Raw genomic sequence first — 23071 nt, 5'->3', positions numbered from 1 at the left:
GAAAATTTTCGAATTTTGCAATGTATGAATTTTCTTTAGATTTTATGCTCAAATCAAAGAAAATCAGCAAAAACTACCTAAAAGTGACATTAAAGCCTTTGTATTTTAAAGGAAACATTGAAAATAGGAGATGAAAAGAGTAACCTAAAACTGCAAAATCTGTAAGGTCCGCGTACATGAAAATTTTCGAATTTTGCAATGTATGAATTTTCTCTAGATTTTATGCTCAAATCACAGAAAATCAGCCAAAAATACCTAAAAGTGACATTAAAGCCTTTGTATTTTAAAGGAAACATTGAAAATAGGAGATGAAAAGAGTAACCTAAAACTGCAAAATCTGTAACGTCCGCGTACATGAAAATTTTCAAATTTTGCAATGTATGAATTTTCTCTAGATTTTATGCTCAAATAACAGAAAATCAGCCAAAAATACCTAAAAGTGACATTAAAGCCTTTGTATTTTAAAAGAAACATTGAAAATAGGAGATGAAAAGAGTAACCTAAAACTGCAAAATCTGTAAGGTCCGCGTACATGAAAATTTTCGACTTTTGCAATGTATGAATTTTCTCTAGATTTTATGCTCAAATCACAGAAAATCAGCCAAAAATACCTAAAAGTGACATAAAAGCCTTTGTATTTTAAAGGAAAAATTGAAAATAGGAGTTGAAAAGAGTAACCTAAAAAATCTGTAAGGTCCGCGTACATGAAAATTTTCGACTTTTGCAATGTATGAATTTTCTCTAGATTTTATGCTCAAATCACAGAAAATCAGCCAAAAATACCTAAAAGTGACATTAAAGCCTTTGTATTTTAAAGGAAACATTGAAAATAGGAGATGAAAAGAGTAACCTAAAAAATCTGTAAGGTCCGCGTACATGAAAATTTTCGACTTTTGCAATGTATGAATTTTCTCTAGATTTTATGCTGAAATCACAGAAAATCAGCCAAAAATACCTAAAAGTGACATTAAAGCCTTTGTATTTTAAAGGAAACATTGAAAATAGGAGATGAAAAGAGTAACCTAAAACTGCAAAATCTGTAACGTCCGCGTACATGAAAATTTTCTAATTTTGCAATGTATGAATTTTCTTTAGATTTTATGCTAAAATCAAAGAAAATCAGCAAAAACTACCTAAAAGTGACATTAAAGCCTTTGTATTTTAAAGGAAACATTGAAAATAGGAGATGAAAAGAGTAACCCAAAACTGCAAAATCTGTAAGGTCCGCATACGTCAAATTTTCGAATTTTGCAATGTATGAATTGTCTCTAGATTTTATGCTCAAATCAAAGAAAATCAGCAAAAACTACCTAAAAGTAACATTAAAGCCTTTGTATTTTAAAGTAAACATTGAAAATAGGAGATGAAAAGAGTAACCTAAAACTGCAAAATCTGTAAGGTCCGCGTACATGAAAATTTTTGAATTTTGCAATGTATGAATTTTCTCTAGATTTTATGCTCAATTCAAAGAAAATCAGCCAAAAATACCTAAAAGTAACATTAAAGCCTTTGTATTTTAAAGGAAACATTGAAAATAGGAGATGAAAAGAGTAACCTACAACTGCAAAATCTGTAAGGTCCGCGTACATGAAAATTTTCGAATTTTGCAATGTATGAATTTTCTCTAGATTTTATGCTCCAATCAACGAAATTCAGCCAAAAAGACCTAACAGTAACATTATAGCCTTTGTATTTTAAAGGAAACATTGAAAATAGGAGTTGAAAAGAGTAACCGAAAACCTAAAAATCTGTAAGGTCCGCGAACATGAAAATTTTCGAATTTTGCAATGTATGAATGTTCTCTAGATTTTATGCTCAAATCACAGAAAATCAGCCAAAAATACCTAAAAGTGACATTAAAGCCTTTGTATTTTAAAGGAAACATTGAAAATAGGAGATGAAAAGAGTAACCTAAAACTGCAAAATCTGTAAGGTCCGCGTACATGAAAATTTTCGAATTTTGCAATGTATGAATTTTCTCTAGATTTTATGCTCAAATCACAGAAAATCAGCCAAAAATACCTAAAAGTGACATTAAAGCCTTTGTATTTTAAAGGAAACATTGAAAATAGGAGATGAAAAGAGTAACCTAAAACTGAAAAATCTGTAAGGTCCGCGTACATGAAAATTTTCGAATTTTGCAATGTATTAATTTTCTTTAGATTTTATGCTCAAATCAAAGAAAATCAGCAAAAACTACCTAAAAGTGACATTAAAGCCTTTGTATTTTAAAGTAAACATTGAAAATAGGAGATGAAAAGAGTAACCTAAAACTGAAAAATCTGTAAGGTCTGCGTACGTCAAATTTTCGAATTTTGCAATGTATGAATTTTCTCTAGATTTTATGCTTAAATCAAAGAAAATAAGCCAAAAATACCTAAAAATAACATTAAAGCCTTTGTATTTTAAAGTAAACATTGAAAATAGGAGATGAAAAGAGTAATAGAAAAAAGCAAAATCTGTAAGGTCCGCGTACATGAAAATTTTCGAATTTGGCAATGTATGAATTTCCTCTAGATTTTATGCTCAAATCACAGAAAATCAGCCAAAAATACCTAAAAGTGACATTAAAGCCTTTGTATTTTAAAGGAAACATTGAAAATAGGAGATGAAAAGAGTAAGCCAAAACTGCAAAATCTGTAAGGTCCGCGTACGTCAAATTTTGGAATTTTGCAATGTATGAATTTTCTCTAGATTTTATGCTCAAATCACAGAAAATCAGCCAAAAATACCTAAAAGTGACATTAAAGCCTTTGTATTTTAAAGGAAACATTGAAAATAGGAGATGAAAAGAGTAACCTACAACTGCAAAATCTGTAACGTCCGCGTACATGAAAATTTTCGAATTTTGCAATGTATGAATTTTCTCTAGATTTTATGCTCAAATCACAGAAAATCAGCCAAAAACTACCTAAAAGTGACATTAAAGCCTTTGTATTTTAAAGGAAACATTGAAAATAGGAGATGAAAAGAGTAACCTAAAACTGCAAAATCTGTAACGTCCGCATACATGAAAATTTTCGAATTTTGCAATGTATGAATTTTCTCTAGATTTTATGCTCAAATCACAGAAAATCAGCCAAAAATACCTAAAAGTGACATTAAAGCCTTTGTATTTTAAAAGAAACATTGAAAATAGGAGATGAAAAGAGTAACCTAAAACTGCAAAATCTGTAAGGTCCGCGTACATGAAAATTTTCGAATTTTGCAATGTATGAATTTTCTCTAGATTTTATGCTCAAATCACAGAAAATCAGCCAAAAATACCTAAAAGTGACATAAAAGCCTTTGTATTTTAAAGGAAACATTGAAAATAGGAGATGAAAAGAGTAACCTAAAAAATCTGTAACGTCCGCGTACATGAAAATTTTCGAATTTTGCAATGTATGAATTTTCTCTAGATTTTATGCTCAAATCACAGAAAATCAGCCAAAAATACCTAAAAGTAACATTAAAGCCTTTGTATTTTAAAAGAAACATTGAAAATAGGAGATGAAAAGAGTAACCTAAAACTGAAAAATCTGTAAGGTCTGCGTACGTCAAATTTTCGAATTTTGCAATGTATGAATTTTCTCTAGATTTTATGCTCAAATCAAAGAAAATCAGCCAAAAATACCTAAAAATAACATTAAAGCCTTTGTATTTTAAAGTAAACATTGAAAATAGGAGATGAAAAGAGTAATAGAAAAAAGCAAAATCTGTAAGGTCCGCGTACATGAAAATTTTCGAATTTGGCAATGTATGAATTTCCTCTAGATTTTATGCTCAAATCACAGAAAATCAGCCAAAAATACCTAAAAGTAACATTAAAGCCTTTGTATTTTAAAGGAAACATTGAAAATAGGAGATGAAAAGAGTAAGCCAAAACTGCAAAATCTGTAAGGTCCGTGTACGTCAAATTTTGGAATTTTGCAATGTATGAATTTTCTCTAGATTTTATGCTCAAATCACAGAAAATCAGCCAAAAATACCTAAAAGTGACATTAAAGCCTTTGTATTTTAAAAGAAACATTGAAAATAGGAGATGAAAAGAGTAACCTAAAACTGAAAAATCTGTAAGGTCTGCGTACGTCAAATTTTCGAATTTTGCAATGTAGGAATTTTCTCTAGATTTTATGCTCAAATCAAAGAAAATCAGCCAAAAATACCTAAAAATAACATTAAAGCCTTTGTATTTTAAAGTAAACATTGAAAATAGGAGATGAAAAGAGTAATAGAAAAAAGCAAAATCTGTAAGGTCCGCGTACATGAAAATTTTCGAATTTGGCAATGTATGAATTTCCTCTAGATTTTATGCTCAAATCACAGAAAATCAGCCAAAAATACCTAAAAGTAATATTAAAGCCTTTGTATTTTAAAGGAAACATTGAAAATAGGAGATGAAAAGAGTAAGCCAAAACTGCAAAATCTGTAAGGTCCGCGTACGTCAAATTTTGGAATTTTGCAATGTATGAATTTTCTCTAGATTTTATGCTCAAATCACAGAAAATCAGCCAAAAATACCTAAAAGTGACATTAAAGCCTTTGTATTTTAAAGGAAACATTGAAAATAGGAGATGAAAAGAGTAACCTAAAACTGCAAAATCTGTAACGTCCGCGTACATGAAAATTTTCGAATTTTGCAATGTATGAATTTTCTCTAGATTTTATGCTCAAATCACAGAAAATCAGCCAAAAATACCTAAAAGTGACATTAAAGCCTTTGTATTTTAAAAGAAACATTGAAAATAGGAGATGAAAAGAGTAACCTAAAACTGCAAAATCTGTAAGGTCCGCGTACATGAAAATTTTCGACTTTTGCAATGTATGAATTTTCTCTAGATTTTATGCTCAAATCACAGAAAATCAGCCAAAAATACCTAAAAGTGACATAAAAGCCTTTGTATTTTAAAGTAAACATTGAAAATAGGAGATGAAAAGAGTAACCCAAAACTGCAAAATCTGTACGGTCCGCGTACGTCAAATTTTCGCATTTTGCAATGTATGAATTTTCTCTAGATTTTATGCTCAAATCAAAGGAAATCAGTAAAAAATACCTAAAAGTGACATTAAAGCCTTTGTATTTTAAAAGAAACATTGAAAATAGGAGATGAAAAGAGTAACCTAAAACTGCAAAATCTGTAACGTCCGCGTACATGAAAATTTTCGAATTTTGCAATGTATGAATTTTCTCTAGATTTTATGCTCAAATCACAGAAAATCAGCCAAAAATACCTAAAAGTGACATAAAAGCCTTTGTATTTTAAAGGAAACATTGAAAATAGGAGATGAAAAGAGTAACCTAAAAAATCTGTAACGTCCGCGTACATGAAAATTTTCGAATTTTGCAATGTATGAATTTTCTCTAGATTTTATGCTCAAATCACAGAAAATCAGCCAAAAATACCTAAAAGTAACATTAAAGCCTTTGTATTTTAAAAGAAACATTGAAAATAGGAGATGAAAAGAGTAACCTAAAACTGAAAAATCTGTAAGGTCTGCGTACGTCAAATTTTCGAATTTTGCAATGTATGAATTTTCTCTAGATTTTATGCTCAAATCAAAGAAAATCAGCCAAAAATACCTAAAAATAACATTAAAGCCTTTGTATTTTAAAGTAAACATTGAAAATAGGAGATGAAAAGAGTAATAGAAAAAAGCAAAATCTGTAAGGTCCGCGTACATGAAAATTTTCGAATTTGGCAATGTATGAATTTCCTCTAGATTTTATGCTCAAATCACAGAAAATCAGCCAAAAATACCTAAAAGTAACATTAAAGCCTTTGTATTTTAAAGGAAACATTGAAAATAGGAGATGAAAAGAGTAAGCCAAAACTGCAAAATCTGTAAGGTCCGCGTACGTCAAATTTTGGAATTTTGCAATGTATGAATTTTCTCTAGATTTTATGCTCAAATCACAGAAAATCAGCCAAAAATACCTAAAAGTGACATTAAAGCCTTTGTATTTTAAAAGAAACATTGAAAATAGGAGATGAAAAGAGTAACCTAAAACTGAAAAATCTGTAAGGTCTGCGTACGTCAAATTTTCGAATTTTGCAATGTATGAATTTTCTCTAGATTTTATGCTCAAATCAAAGAAAATCAGCCAAAAATACCTAAAAATAACATTAAAGCCTTTGTATTTTAAAGTAAACATTGAAAATAGGAGATGAAAAGAGTAATAGAAAAAAGCAAAATCTGTAAGGTCCGCGTACATGAAAATTTTCGAATTTGGCAATGTATGAATTTCCTCTAGATTTTATGCTCAAATCACAGAAAATCAGCCAAAAATACCTAAAAGTAACATTAAAGCCTTTGTATTTTAAAGGAAACATTGAAAATAGGAGATGAAAAGAGTAAGCCAAAACTGCAAAATCTGTAAGGTCCGCGTACGTCAAATTTTGGAATTTTGCAATGTATGAATTTTCTCTAGATTTTATGCTCAAATCACAGAAAATCAGCCAAAAATACCTAAAAGTGACATTAAAGCCTTTGTATTTTAAAGGAAACATTGAAAATAGGAGATGAAAAGAGTAACCTAAAACTGCAAAATCTGTAACGTCCGCGTACATGAAAATTTTCGAATTTTGCAATGTATGAATTTTCTCTAGATTTTATGCTCAAATCACAGAAAATCAGCCAAAAATACCTAAAAGTGACATTAAAGCCTTTGTATTTTAAAGGAAACATTGAAAATAGGAGATGAAAAGAGTAACCTACAACTGCAAAATCTGTAACGTCCGCGTACATGAAAATTTTCGAATTTTGCAATGTATGAATTTTCTCTAGATTTTATGCTCAAATCACAGAAAATCAGCCAAAAACTACCTAAAAGTGACATTAAAGCCTTTGTATTTTAAAGGAAACATTGAAAATAGGAGATGAAAAGAGTAACCTAAAACTGCAAAATCTGTAACGTCCGCATACATGAAAATTTTCGAATTTTGCAATGTATGAATTTTCTCTAGATTTTATGCTCAAATCACAGAAAATCAGCCAAAAATACCTAAAAGTGACATTAAAGCCTTTGTATTTTAAAAGAAACATTGAAAATAGGAGATGAAAAGAGTAACCTAAAACTGCAAAATCTGTAAGGTCCGCGTACATGAAAATTTTCGAATTTTGCAATGTATGAATTTTCTCTAGATTTTATGCTCAAATCACAGAAAATCAGCCAAAAATACCTAAAAGTGACATAAAAGCCTTTGTATTTTAAAGGAAACATTGAAAATAGGAGATGAAAAGAGTAACCTAAAAAATCTGTAACGTCCGCGTACATGAAAATTTTCGAATTTTGCAATGTATGAATTTTCTCTAGATTTTATGCTCAAATCACAGAAAATCAGCCAAAAATACCTAAAAGTAACATTAAAGCCTTTGTATTTTAAAAGAAACATTGAAAATAGGAGATGAAAAGAGTAACCTAAAACTGAAAAATCTGTAAGGTCTGCGTACGTCAAATTTTCGAATTTTGCAATGTATGAATTTTCTCTAGATTTTATGCTCAAATCAAAGAAAATCAGCCAAAAATACCTAAAAATAACATTAAAGCCTTTGTATTTTAAAGTAAACATTGAAAATAGGAGATGAAAAGAGTAATAGAAAAAAGCAAAATCTGTAAGGTCCGCGTACATGAAAATTTTCGAATTTGGCAATGTATGAATTTCCTCTAGATTTTATGCTCAAATCACAGAAAATCAGCCAAAAATACCTAAAAGTAACATTAAAGCCTTTGTATTTTAAAGGAAACATTGAAAATAGGAGATGAAAAGAGTAAGCCAAAACTGCAAAATCTGTAAGGTCCGTGTACGTCAAATTTTGGAATTTTGCAATGTATGAATTTTCTCTAGATTTTATGCTCAAATCACAGAAAATCAGCCAAAAATACCTAAAAGTGACATTAAAGCCTTTGTATTTTAAAAGAAACATTGAAAATAGGAGATGAAAAGAGTAACCTAAAACTGAAAAATCTGTAAGGTCTGCGTACGTCAAATTTTCGAATTTTGCAATGTAGGAATTTTCTCTAGATTTTATGCTCAAATCAAAGAAAATCAGCCAAAAATACCTAAAAATAACATTAAAGCCTTTGTATTTTAAAGTAAACATTGAAAATAGGAGATGAAAAGAGTAATAGAAAAAAGCAAAATCTGTAAGGTCCGCGTACATGAAAATTTTCGAATTTGGCAATGTATGAATTTCCTCTAGATTTTATGCTCAAATCACAGAAAATCAGCCAAAAATACCTAAAAGTAACATTAAAGCCTTTGTATTTTAAAGGAAACATTGAAAATAGGAGATGAAAAGAGTAAGCCAAAACTGCAAAATCTGTAAGGTCCGCGTACGTCAAATTTTGGAATTTTGCAATGTATGAATTTTCTCTAGATTTTATGCTCAAATCACAGAAAATCAGCCAAAAATACCTAAAAGTGACATTAAAGCCTTTGTATTTTAAAGGAAACATTGAAAATAGGAGATGAAAAGAGTAACCTAAAACTGCAAAATCTGTAACGTCCGCGTACATGAAAATTTTCGAATTTTGCAATGTATGAATTTTCTCTAGATTTTATGCTCAAATCACAGAAAATCAGCCAAAAATACCTAAAAGTGACATTAAAGCCTTTGTATTTTAAAAGAAACATTGAAAATAGGAGATGAAAAGAGTAACCTAAAACTGAAAAATCTGTAAGGTCCGCGTACATGAAAATTTTCGACTTTTGCAATGTATGAATTTTCTCTAGATTTTATGCTCAAATCACAGAAAATCAGCCAAAAATACCTAAAAGTGACATAAAAGCCTTTGTATTTTAAAGTAAACATTGAAAATAGGAGATGAAAAGAGTAACCCAAAACTGCAAAATCTGTACGGTCCGCGTACGTCAAATTTTCGCATTTTGCAATGTATGAATTTTCTCTAGATTTTATGCTCAAATCAAAGGAAATCAGTAAAAAATACCTAAAAGTGACATTAAAGCCTTTGTATTTTAAAAGAAACATTGAAAATAGGAGATGAAAAGAGTAACCTAAAACTGCAAAATCTGTAACGTCCGCGTACATGAAAATTTTCGAATTTTGCAATGTATGAATTTTCTCTAGATTTTATGCTCAAATCACAGAAAATCAGCCAAAAATACCTAAAAGTGACATAAAAGCCTTTGTATTTTAAAGGAAACATTGAAAATAGGAGATGAAAAGAGTAACCTAAAAAATCTGTAACGTCCGCGTACATGAAAATTTTCGAATTTTGCAATGTATGAATTTTCTCTAGATTTTATGCTCAAATCACAGAAAATCAGCCAAAAATACCTAAAAGTAACATTAAAGCCTTTGTATTTTAAAAGAAACATTGAAAATAGGAGATGAAAAGAGTAACCTAAAACTGAAAAATCTGTAAGGTCTGCGTACGTCAAATTTTCGAATTTTGCAATGTATGAATTTTCTCTAGATTTTATGCTCAAATCAAAGAAAATCAGCCAAAAATACCTAAAAATAACATTAAAGCCTTTGTATTTTAAAGTAAACATTGAAAATAGGAGATGAAAAGAGTAATAGAAAAAAGCAAAATCTGTAAGGTCCGCGTACATGAAAATTTTCGAATTTGGCAATGTATGAATTTCCTCTAGATTTTATGCTCAAATCACAGAAAATCAGCCAAAAATACCTAAAAGTAACATTAAAGCCTTTGTATTTTAAAGGAAACATTGAAAATAGGAGATGAAAAGAGTAAGCCAAAACTGCAAAATCTGTAAGGTCCGCGTACGTCAAATTTTGGAATTTTGCAATGTATGAATTTTCTCTAGATTTTATGCTCAAATCACAGAAAATCAGCCAAAAATACCTAAAAGTGACATTAAAGCCTTTGTATTTTAAAAGAAACATTGAAAATAGGAGATGAAAAGAGTAACCTAAAACTGAAAAATCTGTAAGGTCTGCGTACGTCAAATTTTCGAATTTTGCAATGTATGAATTTTCTCTAGATTTTATGCTCAAATCAAAGAAAATCAGCCAAAAATACCTAAAAATAACATTAAAGCCTTTGTATTTTAAAGTAAACATTGAAAATAGGAGATGAAAAGAGTAATAGAAAAAAGCAAAATCTGTAAGGTCCGCGTACATGAAAATTTTCGAATTTGGCAATGTATGAATTTCCTCTAGATTTTATGCTCAAATCACAGAAAATCAGCCAAAAATACCTAAAAGTAACATTAAAGCCTTTGTATTTTAAAGGAAACATTGAAAATAGGAGATGAAAAGAGTAAGCCAAAACTGCAAAATCTGTAAGGTCCGCGTACGTCAAATTTTGGAATTTTGCAATGTATGAATTTTCTCTAGATTTTATGCTCAAATCACAGAAAATCAGCCAAAAATACCTAAAAGTGACATTAAAGCCTTTGTATTTTAAAGGAAACATTGAAAATAGGAGATGAAAAGAGTAACCTAAAACTGCAAAATCTGTAACGTCCGCGTACATGAAAATTTTCGAATTTTGCAATGTATGAATTTTCTCTAGATTTTATGCTCAAATCACAGAAAATCAGCCAAAAATACCTAAAAGTGACATTAAAGCCTTTGTATTTTAAAAGAAACATTGAAAATAGGAGATGAAAAGAGTAACCTAAAACTGCAAAATCTGTAAGGTCCGCGTACATGAAAATTTTCGAATTTTGCAATGTATGAATTTTCTCTAGATTTTATGCTCAAATCACAGAAAATCAGCCAAAAATACCTAAAAGTGACATAAAAGCCTTTGTATTTTAAAGTAAACATTGAAAATAGGAGATGAAAAGAGTAACCCAAAACTGCAAAATCTGTACGGTCCGCGTACGTCAAATTTTCGCATTTTGCAATGTATGAATTTTCTCTAGATTTTATGCTCAAATCAAAGGAAATCAGTAAAAAATACCTAAAAGTGACATTAAAGCCTTTGTATTTTAAAGGAAACATTGAAAATAGGAGATGAAAAGAGTAACCTAAAACTGCAAAATCTGTAAGGAAAAGTTTCCAATTTGGCAATGTATGAATTTTCTCTAGATTTTATGCTCAAATCAAAGAAAATCAGCCAAAAATACCGTAAAGTGACATTAAAGCCTTTGTATTTTAAAGGAAACATTGAAAATAGGATATGAAAAGAGTAACTGAAAAGCTTACAATCTCGCACGTCCGCGTGCATGAAAATTTTCGAATTTGTAAATGTATGAGTTTTCACTAGATTTTATGCTAAAATAAAAGAAATATAGCCAAAAATACCTAAAACTAACAATAAAGTTTTGGTATTTTCTCGCAGGTCCACGCACATGAAAATTTTCGAATTTTGCAATGTATGAATTGTCCCTAGAGTTTCTGCTTAAATCAAAGAAAATCAGCAAAAAATACCTAAAACTAAGGAAACATTTAAAACAGGAGATTAAATCCCTTAAATCTAGCATGTCCACGTACATGAACATTTTCGAATTTTGCAATGTATGAATTTTCTCGAGATTTGATGCTTAAATCAAAGAAAATCAGCCAAAAATACTTATAACTAACATTAAGTCTTTGTATCTTAAAGGAACATTGAAAATAGATGAAAAGAGTAACCGAAAACCTAAAATCTAGTAGGTCCGCGTACATGAAAATTGGCGAATTTTGTCGATGTATGAATTTGTCTCTAGATTTTATGCTAAAATTAAAGAAAATCAGCCAAAAATACCTAAAACTAACATTAAAGCCTTTGTATTTTAAAGTAAACATTGAAAATAGGAGAGGAAAAGAGTAACCTAAAACTGCAAAATCTGTAAGGTCCGCGTACATGAAAATTTTCGAATTTTGCAATGTATGAATTTTCTCTAGATTTTATGCTCAAATCACAGAAAATCAGCCAAAAATACCTAAAAGTAACATTAAAGCCTTTGTATTTTAAAGGAAACATTGAAAATAGGAGATGAAAAGAGTAACAGAAAACTGCAAAATCTGTAAGGTCCGCGTACATGAAAATTTTCGAATTTTGCAATGTATGAATTTTCTCTAAATTTTATGCTCAAATCAAAGAAAATCAGCCAAAAATACCTAAAAGTGACATTAAAGCCTTTGTATTTTACAGGAAACATTGAAAATAGGAGATGAAAAGAGTAACCGAAAACCCTAAAATCTGGCAGGTCCACGTACACGAAAATTTTCGAATTTTGCATTCGTTACCTAATTATTTTCATGTACGCGGACCTCCAGATGTTTAGGGTTTAAAACATAAAAACTTGCTAAAATCAATAATTTCTTTGAAAAATTCGACAATGTTCATGTACGCGGACCTGTCCGACTTTGAGGGGTTTTTGTTCACTTTTCATCAGAGAATTTAAATCTTTCCTTAAGAATACTATGACTGTAATGGTTTTGATAGGTATTTTTGGCTGAGTTTCTTTGATTTAAACATAAAATCTTGAGAAAATTTATACTTTGAAAAATTCAACAATTTTCATGTATACGGACGTGTCAGACTTTGATGGTTTTTGTTTACCTTTCATAATAGAATTTTAATCTTTCCTTAAGAATACTAGGACTTTAATCTTATTTTTAGGTATTTTTGGCTTATTTTCTTTGATTTAAACAAAAATAATTACCTCAAAATATTCGAAAATTTTCATGTTCGCGGACCTGGCAAACTTTGAGGGTTTTTGTTGAATTTTCATGTTACAATTTCTATCTTGCCTTTAGAATACTAGGACTGTAATGTTATTTTTAGGTATTTTTAGCTGATTTTCTTTGATTTAAACATTAATTCTTGAGAAAATTCGTACTTTGAAAAATTCGAAAATTTTCATGTACGCAGACCTGTTAGTGTTTGTGGGTTTTTTGTTGACTTTTCATCAGCCAATTTCAATCTTTTCTTAAGAATAGTAGCACTTTAATGTTAGTTTTAGGTATTTTTGGCTGAGTTTCTTTTATTTAAACATAAAATCTTGAGAAAATGCATACTTTGAAAAATTCGAAAATTTTCATGTACGCGGACCTGTCAGACTTTGAGGGTTTTTGTTCACTATTCATCGGAGAATTTAAATCTTTCCTTAAGAAGACTAGGACTTTAATTTTATGTTTAGGAATTTTATGCTGATTTTCTTTGATTTAAACATAAAATCTTGAGAAAATTCATACTTCGACAATTCTCATGTACGCGGACCTTTCAGACTGTGTAGGGGTTTTTGTTGACTTTTCATCTGACAATTTAAATCTCCCTTGAAGAATACTAGAACTTTAATGTCATTTTTAGGTATTTTTGGCTGATTTTCTTTGATTCAAAAATAAAATCTGTAGAAAATTCATTCTTTGAAAAATTTGAAAATTTTCATGTACGCGGACCTGTCAGACTTTGAGGGTATTGTGTTGACTTTTCATCTACCAATTTCAGTCTTTCCTGAAGAATACTAGTACTTTAATGTTATTTTTGGTATTTTTGGCTGATTTTCTTGGATTTAAACATAAAATCTGTAGAAAATTCATTCTTTGAAAAATTCGAAAATTTTCATGTACGCGGACCTGTCAGACTTTGAGGGTTTTTGTTCACTTTTCATCTATTTCAATGTTTTCTTTTGAATACTAGGACTCAAATGTTATTTTTAGGTATTTTTGGCTGAGTTTCTTTGATTTAAATATAAAATCTTTAGAAAATTCAATCCTTGTAAAAATTCCAAAATTTTCATGTACGCGGACCTGTCAGACTTTGAGGATTTTTGTTCACTTTTCATTACACAATTTAAATCTTTCCTTAAGAAGACTAGGACTTTAATGTTATTTTTAAGTATTTTTGGCTGATTTTCTTTGATTTAAACATAAAATCTTGAGAAAGTTCATACTTTGAAAAATTCCAAAATTTTCATGTACGCGGACCTGTCGGACTTTGAGGGTTTTTGTTGACTTTTTATCTGCCAATTTAAAACTTTCCTTTAGAATACAAGGATTAATGTTATTTTTAGGTAGTTAGGGTGTATTTTTTTTTTATTTAAACATAAAATCTTTAGAAAATTCATACTTTGAAAAATTCGAAAATTTTCATGTACATGGACCTGTCAGATTTTGAGGGTTTTTTTGTTGACCTTTTCATCTGACAATGTTCAATATTCCCTTTTGAATATAAAGACTTTAATTTTATGCTTAGGTATTTCTGGCTCATTTTCTGTGATTTAAACATAAAATCTTGAGAAAATCCATACTTCGAAAAATTCGACAATTTTCATGTACGCGGACCTGTCACACTTTTAGGGATTTTAGTTTACTTTTCATCTGACAATTTGAATATTTCCTTTAGAATACAATGACTTTAATGTCATTTTTTAGGTATTTTTGGCTGATTTTCTTTGATTTAAATATAAAATCTTGAGAAAATCCATACATTGAAAAATGCTAAAATTTTCATGGATGCGGAGCTGCCAGATTTTGGTTTTACGTTGCTCTTTTCGTCTGCATTTTTTAATGTTTCCTTTAAAATATATGGAGTTTAATGTTATGTTTAGGTATTTTTGCTCGAATGTGCTTGATTTATGCATAAAATTTAGAGAAACTTTGTACATTACAAAATGCGAAAATTTTCATGTATGCAGACTTGCCAAACTGGTGGTGTTTTTGGTTGCTCTATTTTAAATGTTTAGATACATGCAAAGTTTGAAACCTGACGTCTTTCCCCTACTCTATGACGTGACCGGAAGTTCCGAACAAAGTCATTCCCACCGATAGTATGACTTGAAAAAGGGCTAGGCGGAGGGTCAAGCTCTAAAACAATATTGATCTCATTAAAATCCTTTGCCACTGTCAAAAGTTTTAGGTAAACATACATACAAATATACAAACAGTAATACATTTAAACAAACCGGTGAGATTTATATAATAGACTTGCCTGGATCCTGACATTGCCCGGATGTTTGGAGATGTGTGTTGAGCAAAAAAAAAAAAAAAAAGTTGTAGTAGGCAGGCAGGATGTTTTTTAAAAAATTGGGTGATAATGGATTAATGCACCTTACAGATATTTACTTTTCTACATTTCATAAAACATGGCTGGCAATACTCTTCTTCAAATTTTTTTTTTTTTTTTTTTGATTTTCTCATCAATTTTTTTCCAACTGGGGGATGGGGCAACCTACCAGATGACAAACATTCACCCACTAACTCAGATATTCCAACTGAGATGTCGTTTTAAGATTCTGACCGTCGCTTTAAGTGTGATTGTTTGAATCTCTGTTGCACTTGGTTCACCGGGTATATTGTTACTATAATTACTGGAATGATAGAGATCTTCTTAAGATTCTAGTTTCTTCATATTTCATATAGAAGCTTTGCATATTTCCTTATCTTTTCCCTTTCAGCTGTGTTTAATCCAACATCAGTGAAGACTAAGTTTCTACTAAGTTTGCTTCTTTCTTCTCCTTGTCACTATGCCAGGTTTTATGGCTCCATTTTCTAGGTATATAGCTGTAGGAATTGTATAATCACAGTGAATGGTGAATGACTTATTTCCAACTGTTCTTTCTGGTAAACATGTTTCCAAGACTTGCTGCTGCATTTCATATTCAACTGTTTACACATCGTCCAGTCTTGAACAAGTATGTGATATGCTCTGCTGGGCTATACAATACTGTACTCCTTTCTCTCCAATGACATCCAGCGAGTGATGTCACCAGATTTGTATGCACTGGGTCTCGTTTGGTCGCTGGGACTGGACTGTTTCTTCGATGAGGGTTCTGGTTGACGAGAAGATCTAGTCGGACAGGTTGTCACTCTCTTGCTTTTGATAGTGTGCAATTCATTGAGCTTTGGCCTCTCAAGTCGATATCACTGGAAAGTAGAGGTCACTCCAAGCCAAAATAAAAAAGAATAACAAGTCAATAACTGGGCTTATTGTATAAAAATAAAAGGATAATTATTACTGAAAGTTACAAAATTCTGATCATTCATAAGTTTCTGACTCAAGATGCAATGTTTGGAGACTGGCAGCTTCTATTAGTAGAGTTAGGGTGGTCGACATTTAGTCTGGTGGGTTATCTCTTCAGTGTGGATTCAGTGGCCTGAAACTGAGTGAGACTTAAGTCAAGGGTTTTTCTCTGAATTGTGTTGGTCCTCCGATGGTCTGGCAGAGTGTGAACTCAAGGCTATGTTTACCTTTCATTATATTGAGAATTAGGTGGGTTTGAATTCGCCTCCTGATCAACAGAATTTTATTTCACAATTTTCAGTAAACCAATTTCAGGCAGTTTTTTAAATTCTCAAGCTCTGAAATTTTTTTCCTTTTTTACTTCTCAAATCTGTATCTCTAACCGTCACTCTCAGCAGGAGGGTCTCATTGCCTTTACCAGCCATTAGGTCTCTACCTTTCACTATCATTCACATGCATAATCAAGTGTTTTTTCCCAAATGCCATTTCGTATAACTAAAAAAAATAAATTATCTTTTGAGATAACTGAATTTCCTTCTGTGTTAAGGCCCAAATAACAATTAATGGGCACTTACATTCATATCTGCTATCTTGTTTTTCTTATCCAAAGAAACTCATAATATCTGGTCTATATTTCGGGTGACCCACAGACACATTCGACCACTCTGAGGAATTAGATTAACTGTTTTTCTTAACAAAGGTGGCACTGAGATGAGACTTGTCAAATTGCCAACAGTAACCATTTCTGACATTTTTTGGAGATATCTTTATAATCCAAGATGTCAACTTTTCCAGCTGTTGTGTTTTAATGGCTGCTGATGTCAACCCAATTACCATGGAAGAAAACAGATTTCTCCTTTATCAATTCATCACATCCACAAATAATTGTGTGTGAACATTAACTCAATAACATAAACAACCTTTCTTAACAGTGCTGTCTTTACATCACCATCACGATCATCATCACCATCATTATCATTATTATTACATTCAACTAGACTCTCACAATACAGACAGTAAGATTTGTTTGAAATTATTTGATGTCAAGTATTATATCTCTCACACAGCAGAAAGATGTGACACAAGGGTTGAAAAGTGGAATTAAAGAGCCAGTGCCACTGAAGAGCACTCTAGCCTGCAAAAAACATGCCTCGGTAGTTCTGTCGGTATAAAGGCACCACAGGCGATTAGCAATAAATTAACCCTTTTTCAAAGAGAGGAAGCAAAGCTGTGTTACATGGTACAAATAGTAAGGTTTGTTTCTCAAATTTATTCGATGCAGATGTCAGAACAAAGAAACATTTTTTTTTTATTTGATGAAATAGGAACTTACTCAAGAAAGTAACGCAGATCCGAAGAAAAGAGAAGACTCAAGTGATACGAATAAGTGAACCTGGAAAAGAATAGAAAAAATGTTAAGGAATAAGTGTCAATTCGTACAAACTTTTTCAAACTCATTTTCTTTGGGGTGGGGGGTAAATTCACCTTGTGTTTACAAAGCCATTTGGCAGAAGTGACATCAGACAACTTTTTAGCTGCAGGTGACCAAAACTGTATAGAATGTATCTTTTTTAAGCAAACATAAAAATAGAAGTTTTATTCAAACAGTCTTTATTTGAACTTTTATAGCAAAATTATAACTTTTATAATAAAAATATGTTTATGAACTATTTTTTTTTTTTTAATATTTATGAACAGTGTTTTGTTTTATTTTTTTTAAGAGATTTTGTTTAAAAAATATTTATGAACTGTTTCTTTTTTTACCAATAACCAAATGAACTGAGATTTTTAATAGTCATCTGCCAGAAATCCTCTACCGACATTTACCATAAATGTTTGGGGTTTTTTTTTTCAAATATTTTGTGTTTGGAAAAAAAAATCTTGTTTATTACTTATTTGTCGTGTTATATTTGACCAAGAACAAATTGGAGTTTTTTTTTTATTTCATTATTTATTACATTTCCAGTGAATTTTATTCAAATAGAAGAATTAAGAATTTTATTTTAGAAGGATAACAAAACATTTTAGTAAAAAAGATAATAAAATAGTAATTCGGTATTACTAAAATAATAACAGGGGAAATACATCTTTTCTGGTAAAAATAAAAATAAAGTTCGTTTCATTTTGTTTTCAAGTTTCCAACTATTTTTAAGCTTGATGGACGCAGACGATTTTTTTAGCTGTGATTTGGACAGGGTATTCCAATATCAACGTTTACCTAACTTTGATTATAAAAGTTGTATTTTTATACTGTATTATTCATAAAAATTACCAACACCTGATTTTTGGAAAACAGTTTGTAATATATATTGCATTATAAAAGTTCTATTTTTGTTTGATAAAAAAAAAACAGTTCATAAACATATTATTGGGGGGGAAAAAGTTCATAATTATAAAAAAAAAAAAAAACAGTCCATAATATATTTTTACTATAAAAGTAAAAAAAAAAAAAAAAATAGTACATGAATTTAATAAAAAAAAAAACAGTTCACAAACATATTATTATTATAAAAGTTATAATTTTCTTATGGAAGTTCAAATAAAGACTGTTTGAATAAAACTTCTATTTTTATATTTGCATTCAGAAAAAAAGAGAAAAAAAAAAGGCATATTCTATACAGTTTTGGTCATCCGTTACTGTCTGACGTTACTAGTGTTATATGGCTTTGTAAACACGGAGATGCGGAAGGCGAAATTTTTAATAAATTGCATCATGGGAAGATTTTATTTTATTGAATAATCATCATCAGAACAAGAGCAAAATCTAAGTAAAAGTGACACATAATAAATATATATATATATATATATATATATATATATATATATATGTGTGTGTGTGTGTGTGTGTGTGTGTGTGTATGTGTGTATGTATATATATGTGTGTATTCATGTGAAATCAACTTTTTTCTCCACCCTACTCCCTCTGCTTCACTTTTTGTTATCAAGTAAGATCTTTGACTGACTTGCAGTTTCATCAAATACTTTTGCAAGCAAAATCCCATCTCGCATTTTGCTAATTCCTACCCTCTGATGAGAAGGAAAGTATTTCTTTGAAACTCCACGGATTAAGGACTATCCACTTATTTAGTGTTTCCTTTTCAAATTAAATGTTTTTAACTCTTTTTCAAAGTGTTTTTTTAGCATGTTTTATTAACTATTTGCTATGTGTGTATATATATATATATATATATATATATATATATATATATATATATATATATATATATATATATATATAAGATAGAAGATTGCCGATATTTATGTAAAATAAAATCTGTGCTGTCATCGGAATTTTGGAGACAGTTTACATAAAACACCAGAAGGTACTGAACTAAAGTTTCCTAAGTTATTTTTTGCTTTTTTTATTTGCTTGTTTGTCATTGTTTTTGTTTTTTGTTGTTGTTTTTGTTTGCGTTTTTTTTAGGGGGGGGGGCAAATGATAACCAGTTTTTTCAATAAAAATAAAATTTTTCTGTTGTTACAAAGATAATTCAATGAAAAATTAATTAGAAAATACAAACAATATTTGTTGTTACAACCAAAATACAATGCATGGACAATTTTACGAAATTTTAAGAAAATTCAAATTCATATCCAGAAAATGAAACATTCATAGTAAGTTTCATGAATAAATATTTCAGTTTGAAGAGAACACATTAGGGGAAGGCAATGCAATTTAAGACATGGGGAATTGAATATCTCAACTAATGTCAACAACAATACAATAATACGAAATGAAACATTAATTATTTGAACATTTATTAAATTAAAATAAAATTAAGAAAATAGACATTTTCTTTTCTTTTTTTTTTACACAAAATAATTGAAAGTTGTCAGAGTGTATAACTTTTTAAATTTAGCTTGGAATGAAATGTGTGTGTGTTTTTTTTTTTTTTTTTGAGAAAGTCTTTTATACATTTATTGAATTAAAATAAAATTAAGAAAATTCAAATAAAATAAAATAAAAGTTTTTTTTTATTATTAAAGTGTATGAGTTTTTCTTTACAGGAGATTTTTATATGCAAAACAAATCAATAAAAGTGTTTTAAAATTTATAAATACTTTTTAAAAATTTAAACTTCTATTTTCTTAATTTTATTTTAATTCAATAAATATTCAGAAGATTAATGTTTCATTTCGTATTATTGCATTATTGTTGACATTTGTTCAAATTTTTGATTCTCCATGTCCTAAAATGGCATTGTCTCTTTTTTTTTTTACACTAAAAATGTCTTTAACTAATATATTAATACGGCTATTATGTAAAGAGTAACGGTAGTTAAAGATGGATAGATGCATTTACATAATAGGGAGCGAACACGGAAAAAGGAGATAATAAAAAGAGATACTGATCTAGTACCAGACACAAGGTCGTGTGGGCATATTTTGGTTGTTTACAGTAAGCAGCTGGAAAAGTCAATTGGCAAATAGTTGTTAGCAGACGTTATTTTCATTAATAAGAAGAAAAAAATCACTTATTTGATACTATTGTTTCAATCATAGGTGTTTCCATGAAAAAAAAATAAAAATTGTTTTTGTTGTTACAAAAAAGACATATTTTATTGATACTTTTCTTGTAAAAACTTGATTTTTATTCATAGTTGTTTCCATGTTTTCGTTCTTAAAAAAAAAAAAACGTTTATTCGAAATTTGTTGAAATAAAAAAATTTAATACACTTTTCTTAAAAATCAAATAATTTCTTTTAATATAATTATTAATAACTATCTTCTCATGTTAAAGTTTTGCTTTCAGCTTTTTTAATGTGTCTTCTTTCAGTGTTCATGTTGGTGTTTTCTGGCAATTTTTTTCGATTTCTTACTGTAAACTTCCAAAAAATGCTGATGCAACCTTAGGTCAAGTTTTGGATCAATACCAAAAACAAAAAACTGTAATATGGTTTTATAAGTGTAGTGAAAAAGGACATAGTAATGTTCCTCATTCAATCCCGAGGTCTTCCTGCTTGGATAAAATAAAATAAAAATAATTTTTAAGTTTTCTTACTTATGATCAGGGCTTAATGATTTGTCTTTCTCTAAAGCCTTCAATGTCGGAAGCAGAAAGTATTTGTTCTTTAACAAATGTCCAAATTGTTCGAGGCTTTGCTTTAATGGATCAGACATATTCTAGAATAAAAGAAAAATATTAAAAAAACATTTGAAATTCAATTGCAACTAATAACACTTAAGTATCATTTTGAAATATTTGAATTATTTGGATTATTTGATGATTTGGAATATTTGGATTATTTCAAATATTTCAAATATTTGGATTATTTGGAATAGTTATTAACCTAGTTTCTGCTAATTGTCGAGGTTGAAATCTCAACTAGCATGAATCATCAATTGGAGCTAAATTAATGGCCCGAATCACTAACTATGCTTAGTATATTCTCCCTTTTTACATTTTTGGGGGCGGGGGGGGGGGATTTTTAAATCATAAACTATTTCAGCCATTTCTAGTCTGTTCAGTAAATTACAATTGAAAACATATGTGTCAATTTGGATCGTGTTCACGTTAAGGGTTGGAGCATTTCCCCCCGTAATTCTCAATAATTGCTTAAAATTTATTTTTTCTTAAAAAAGTGCATGGAATGAGCACAGTTAATTTACAAATCAGTATGGCTTTTTTATCTACCAACCCTAACCCAACCGCTACTCCAGTTATGATGCACTATACACACTAAAAACACCTAATCGGGATTGAAAGTCAGTAAGGTGTATCGATTCAGGAGTACCTCAGGGGTCTATCCTTGGACCTTTATTATTCCTAATATTCATAAATGATGTCCCTGATAAAATTGTCTCTGAGATGGGTATATTTCCTGATGACACCATGCTCTATAACGGGCACGAGGGGAAAACAAATGAATACATATCTAAGGAAATGGCAGAAACACTAGAGGAAGACTATCAATCTGTAGTGGAATGGGGACAAAAATGGATGGTCATATTCAATGCTGCTAAGACTAAGCTTTTTTCTTTCAATAATTACAAGAAACCTTCTACCACCAATAGCAATGGCCAAAAACACATTACCTGAAAGTACTTCTTTTAAACTCCTCAGCCTAACGTTCACAGGAAACATGAGTTGGAACAGATACATTGAGAGCATTGCCAAGGCTACTGCAAAGAAGGTGGGCTCTCTCTACCATGCTAGAAAGCTACTTATGCCTGAAAGTATCCTGTACCTCTATAAGGCCACTATTCACCTATGTATGGAGTATTGTTGTCACATTTGGGCTGGTGCATCTACTACTAGTCTCTCACTCCTGGACAGGGTTCAAAAGAGAGATACCAACCTGATAGGTCCTGGACTGGCATCTAAGTTTCAGCCTCTGTCCCATCGACGAAATGTTGCATCCCTCTGCCTGTTCTACAAGTTACAAGCACGTGTACCTCCTCGACGTAAATACCCCCAACAAACCTGACAGGCAGCTAAATCCCACCCCTTCACAGTAGAGACCCCTAGGTGTAAGAAAGCCTTCTACTCCAATAGTTTCTTCCCCAGAACTGCTAGACTTTGGAACTCCCTTCCAGGATTCTGCTTTCCCAACTGTACTGACATGCAGAAGTTCAAGTGTAATGTGAACAGACATCTTGCTACTCATCTCCTTTCATAATGTTCCTGCAACTTATGTCCCTGATAGTAGCCCTCTACTCCAAAGTGGCACTGTGCCTTGTTTGAGGTGAAAATTGAATAAGAAAATAAATAAATAAAAATAAAATTTTAAAAATTTGAATACAATTTACCCATAAATTGTGAATTCATACATTTTCCAACAGCATTAGTATGTACATTACTGCAATAGACCTGACCGGTTCCATCAGCCGTGGCCAATATATGTAGAAGGATTAGAAATTTTAAATGTTAAAAACCAATGTAATTGCAGAATTCGCTGTATTACGATTTATTTATACCAAGGGAGGGATCTCTGTGCTTTAACTTATTTAAAATAACGAATTACTTCCCTTGCATCGAAAATATTTTTAAAAACATTTTTAATCTCATTTTGTTAGCATTGCTAAAAACAATTTTCATAAATCATAAGTTTGGGATGATGCCCAAAGTTTACAAAGACGTCTTCATCTGAAGACAGATTTCATGAAGATCCAATTAAGTTTTTATATGAAGCAGATAAATAAAACGAGTTTTTTTACACTAGTAGGATTGAGAGAAATTTCACCATTAATTTAAGAGTGTGT

General features: G+C 30.3%; 1 protein-coding gene across 4 annotated transcripts in view; it reads right to left on the bottom strand.

Moving 5' to 3' along the window:
• The window catches only part of LOC145276789 (plexin-D1-like), a 425273-nt gene that overhangs the window by 245388 nt on the left and 156814 nt on the right, over positions 1-23071 (bottom strand). For all 4 annotated transcript variants that reach the window (XM_080128091.1, XM_080128089.1, XM_080128090.1 and 1 more), the window contains 2 exons: positions 20871-20992; positions 17202-17261 (listed from right to left, as the gene is read on the bottom strand). In XM_080128091.1, coding sequence (XP_079984217.1) covers positions 17202-17261; positions 20871-20992 — 182 coding nt within the window. The remainder of the gene's footprint in view (positions 1-17201; positions 17262-20870; positions 20993-23071) is intronic.

This window comes from Euprymna scolopes, chromosome 5 (assembly GCF_053919585.1).
Source record: "Euprymna scolopes isolate OS-2025 chromosome 5, ASM5391958v1, whole genome shotgun sequence".
Classification (NCBI taxonomy): Eukaryota; Metazoa; Mollusca; class Cephalopoda; order Sepiida; family Sepiolidae; genus Euprymna; species Euprymna scolopes.
This window is presented reverse-complemented; position numbering and strand designations above follow the sequence as displayed.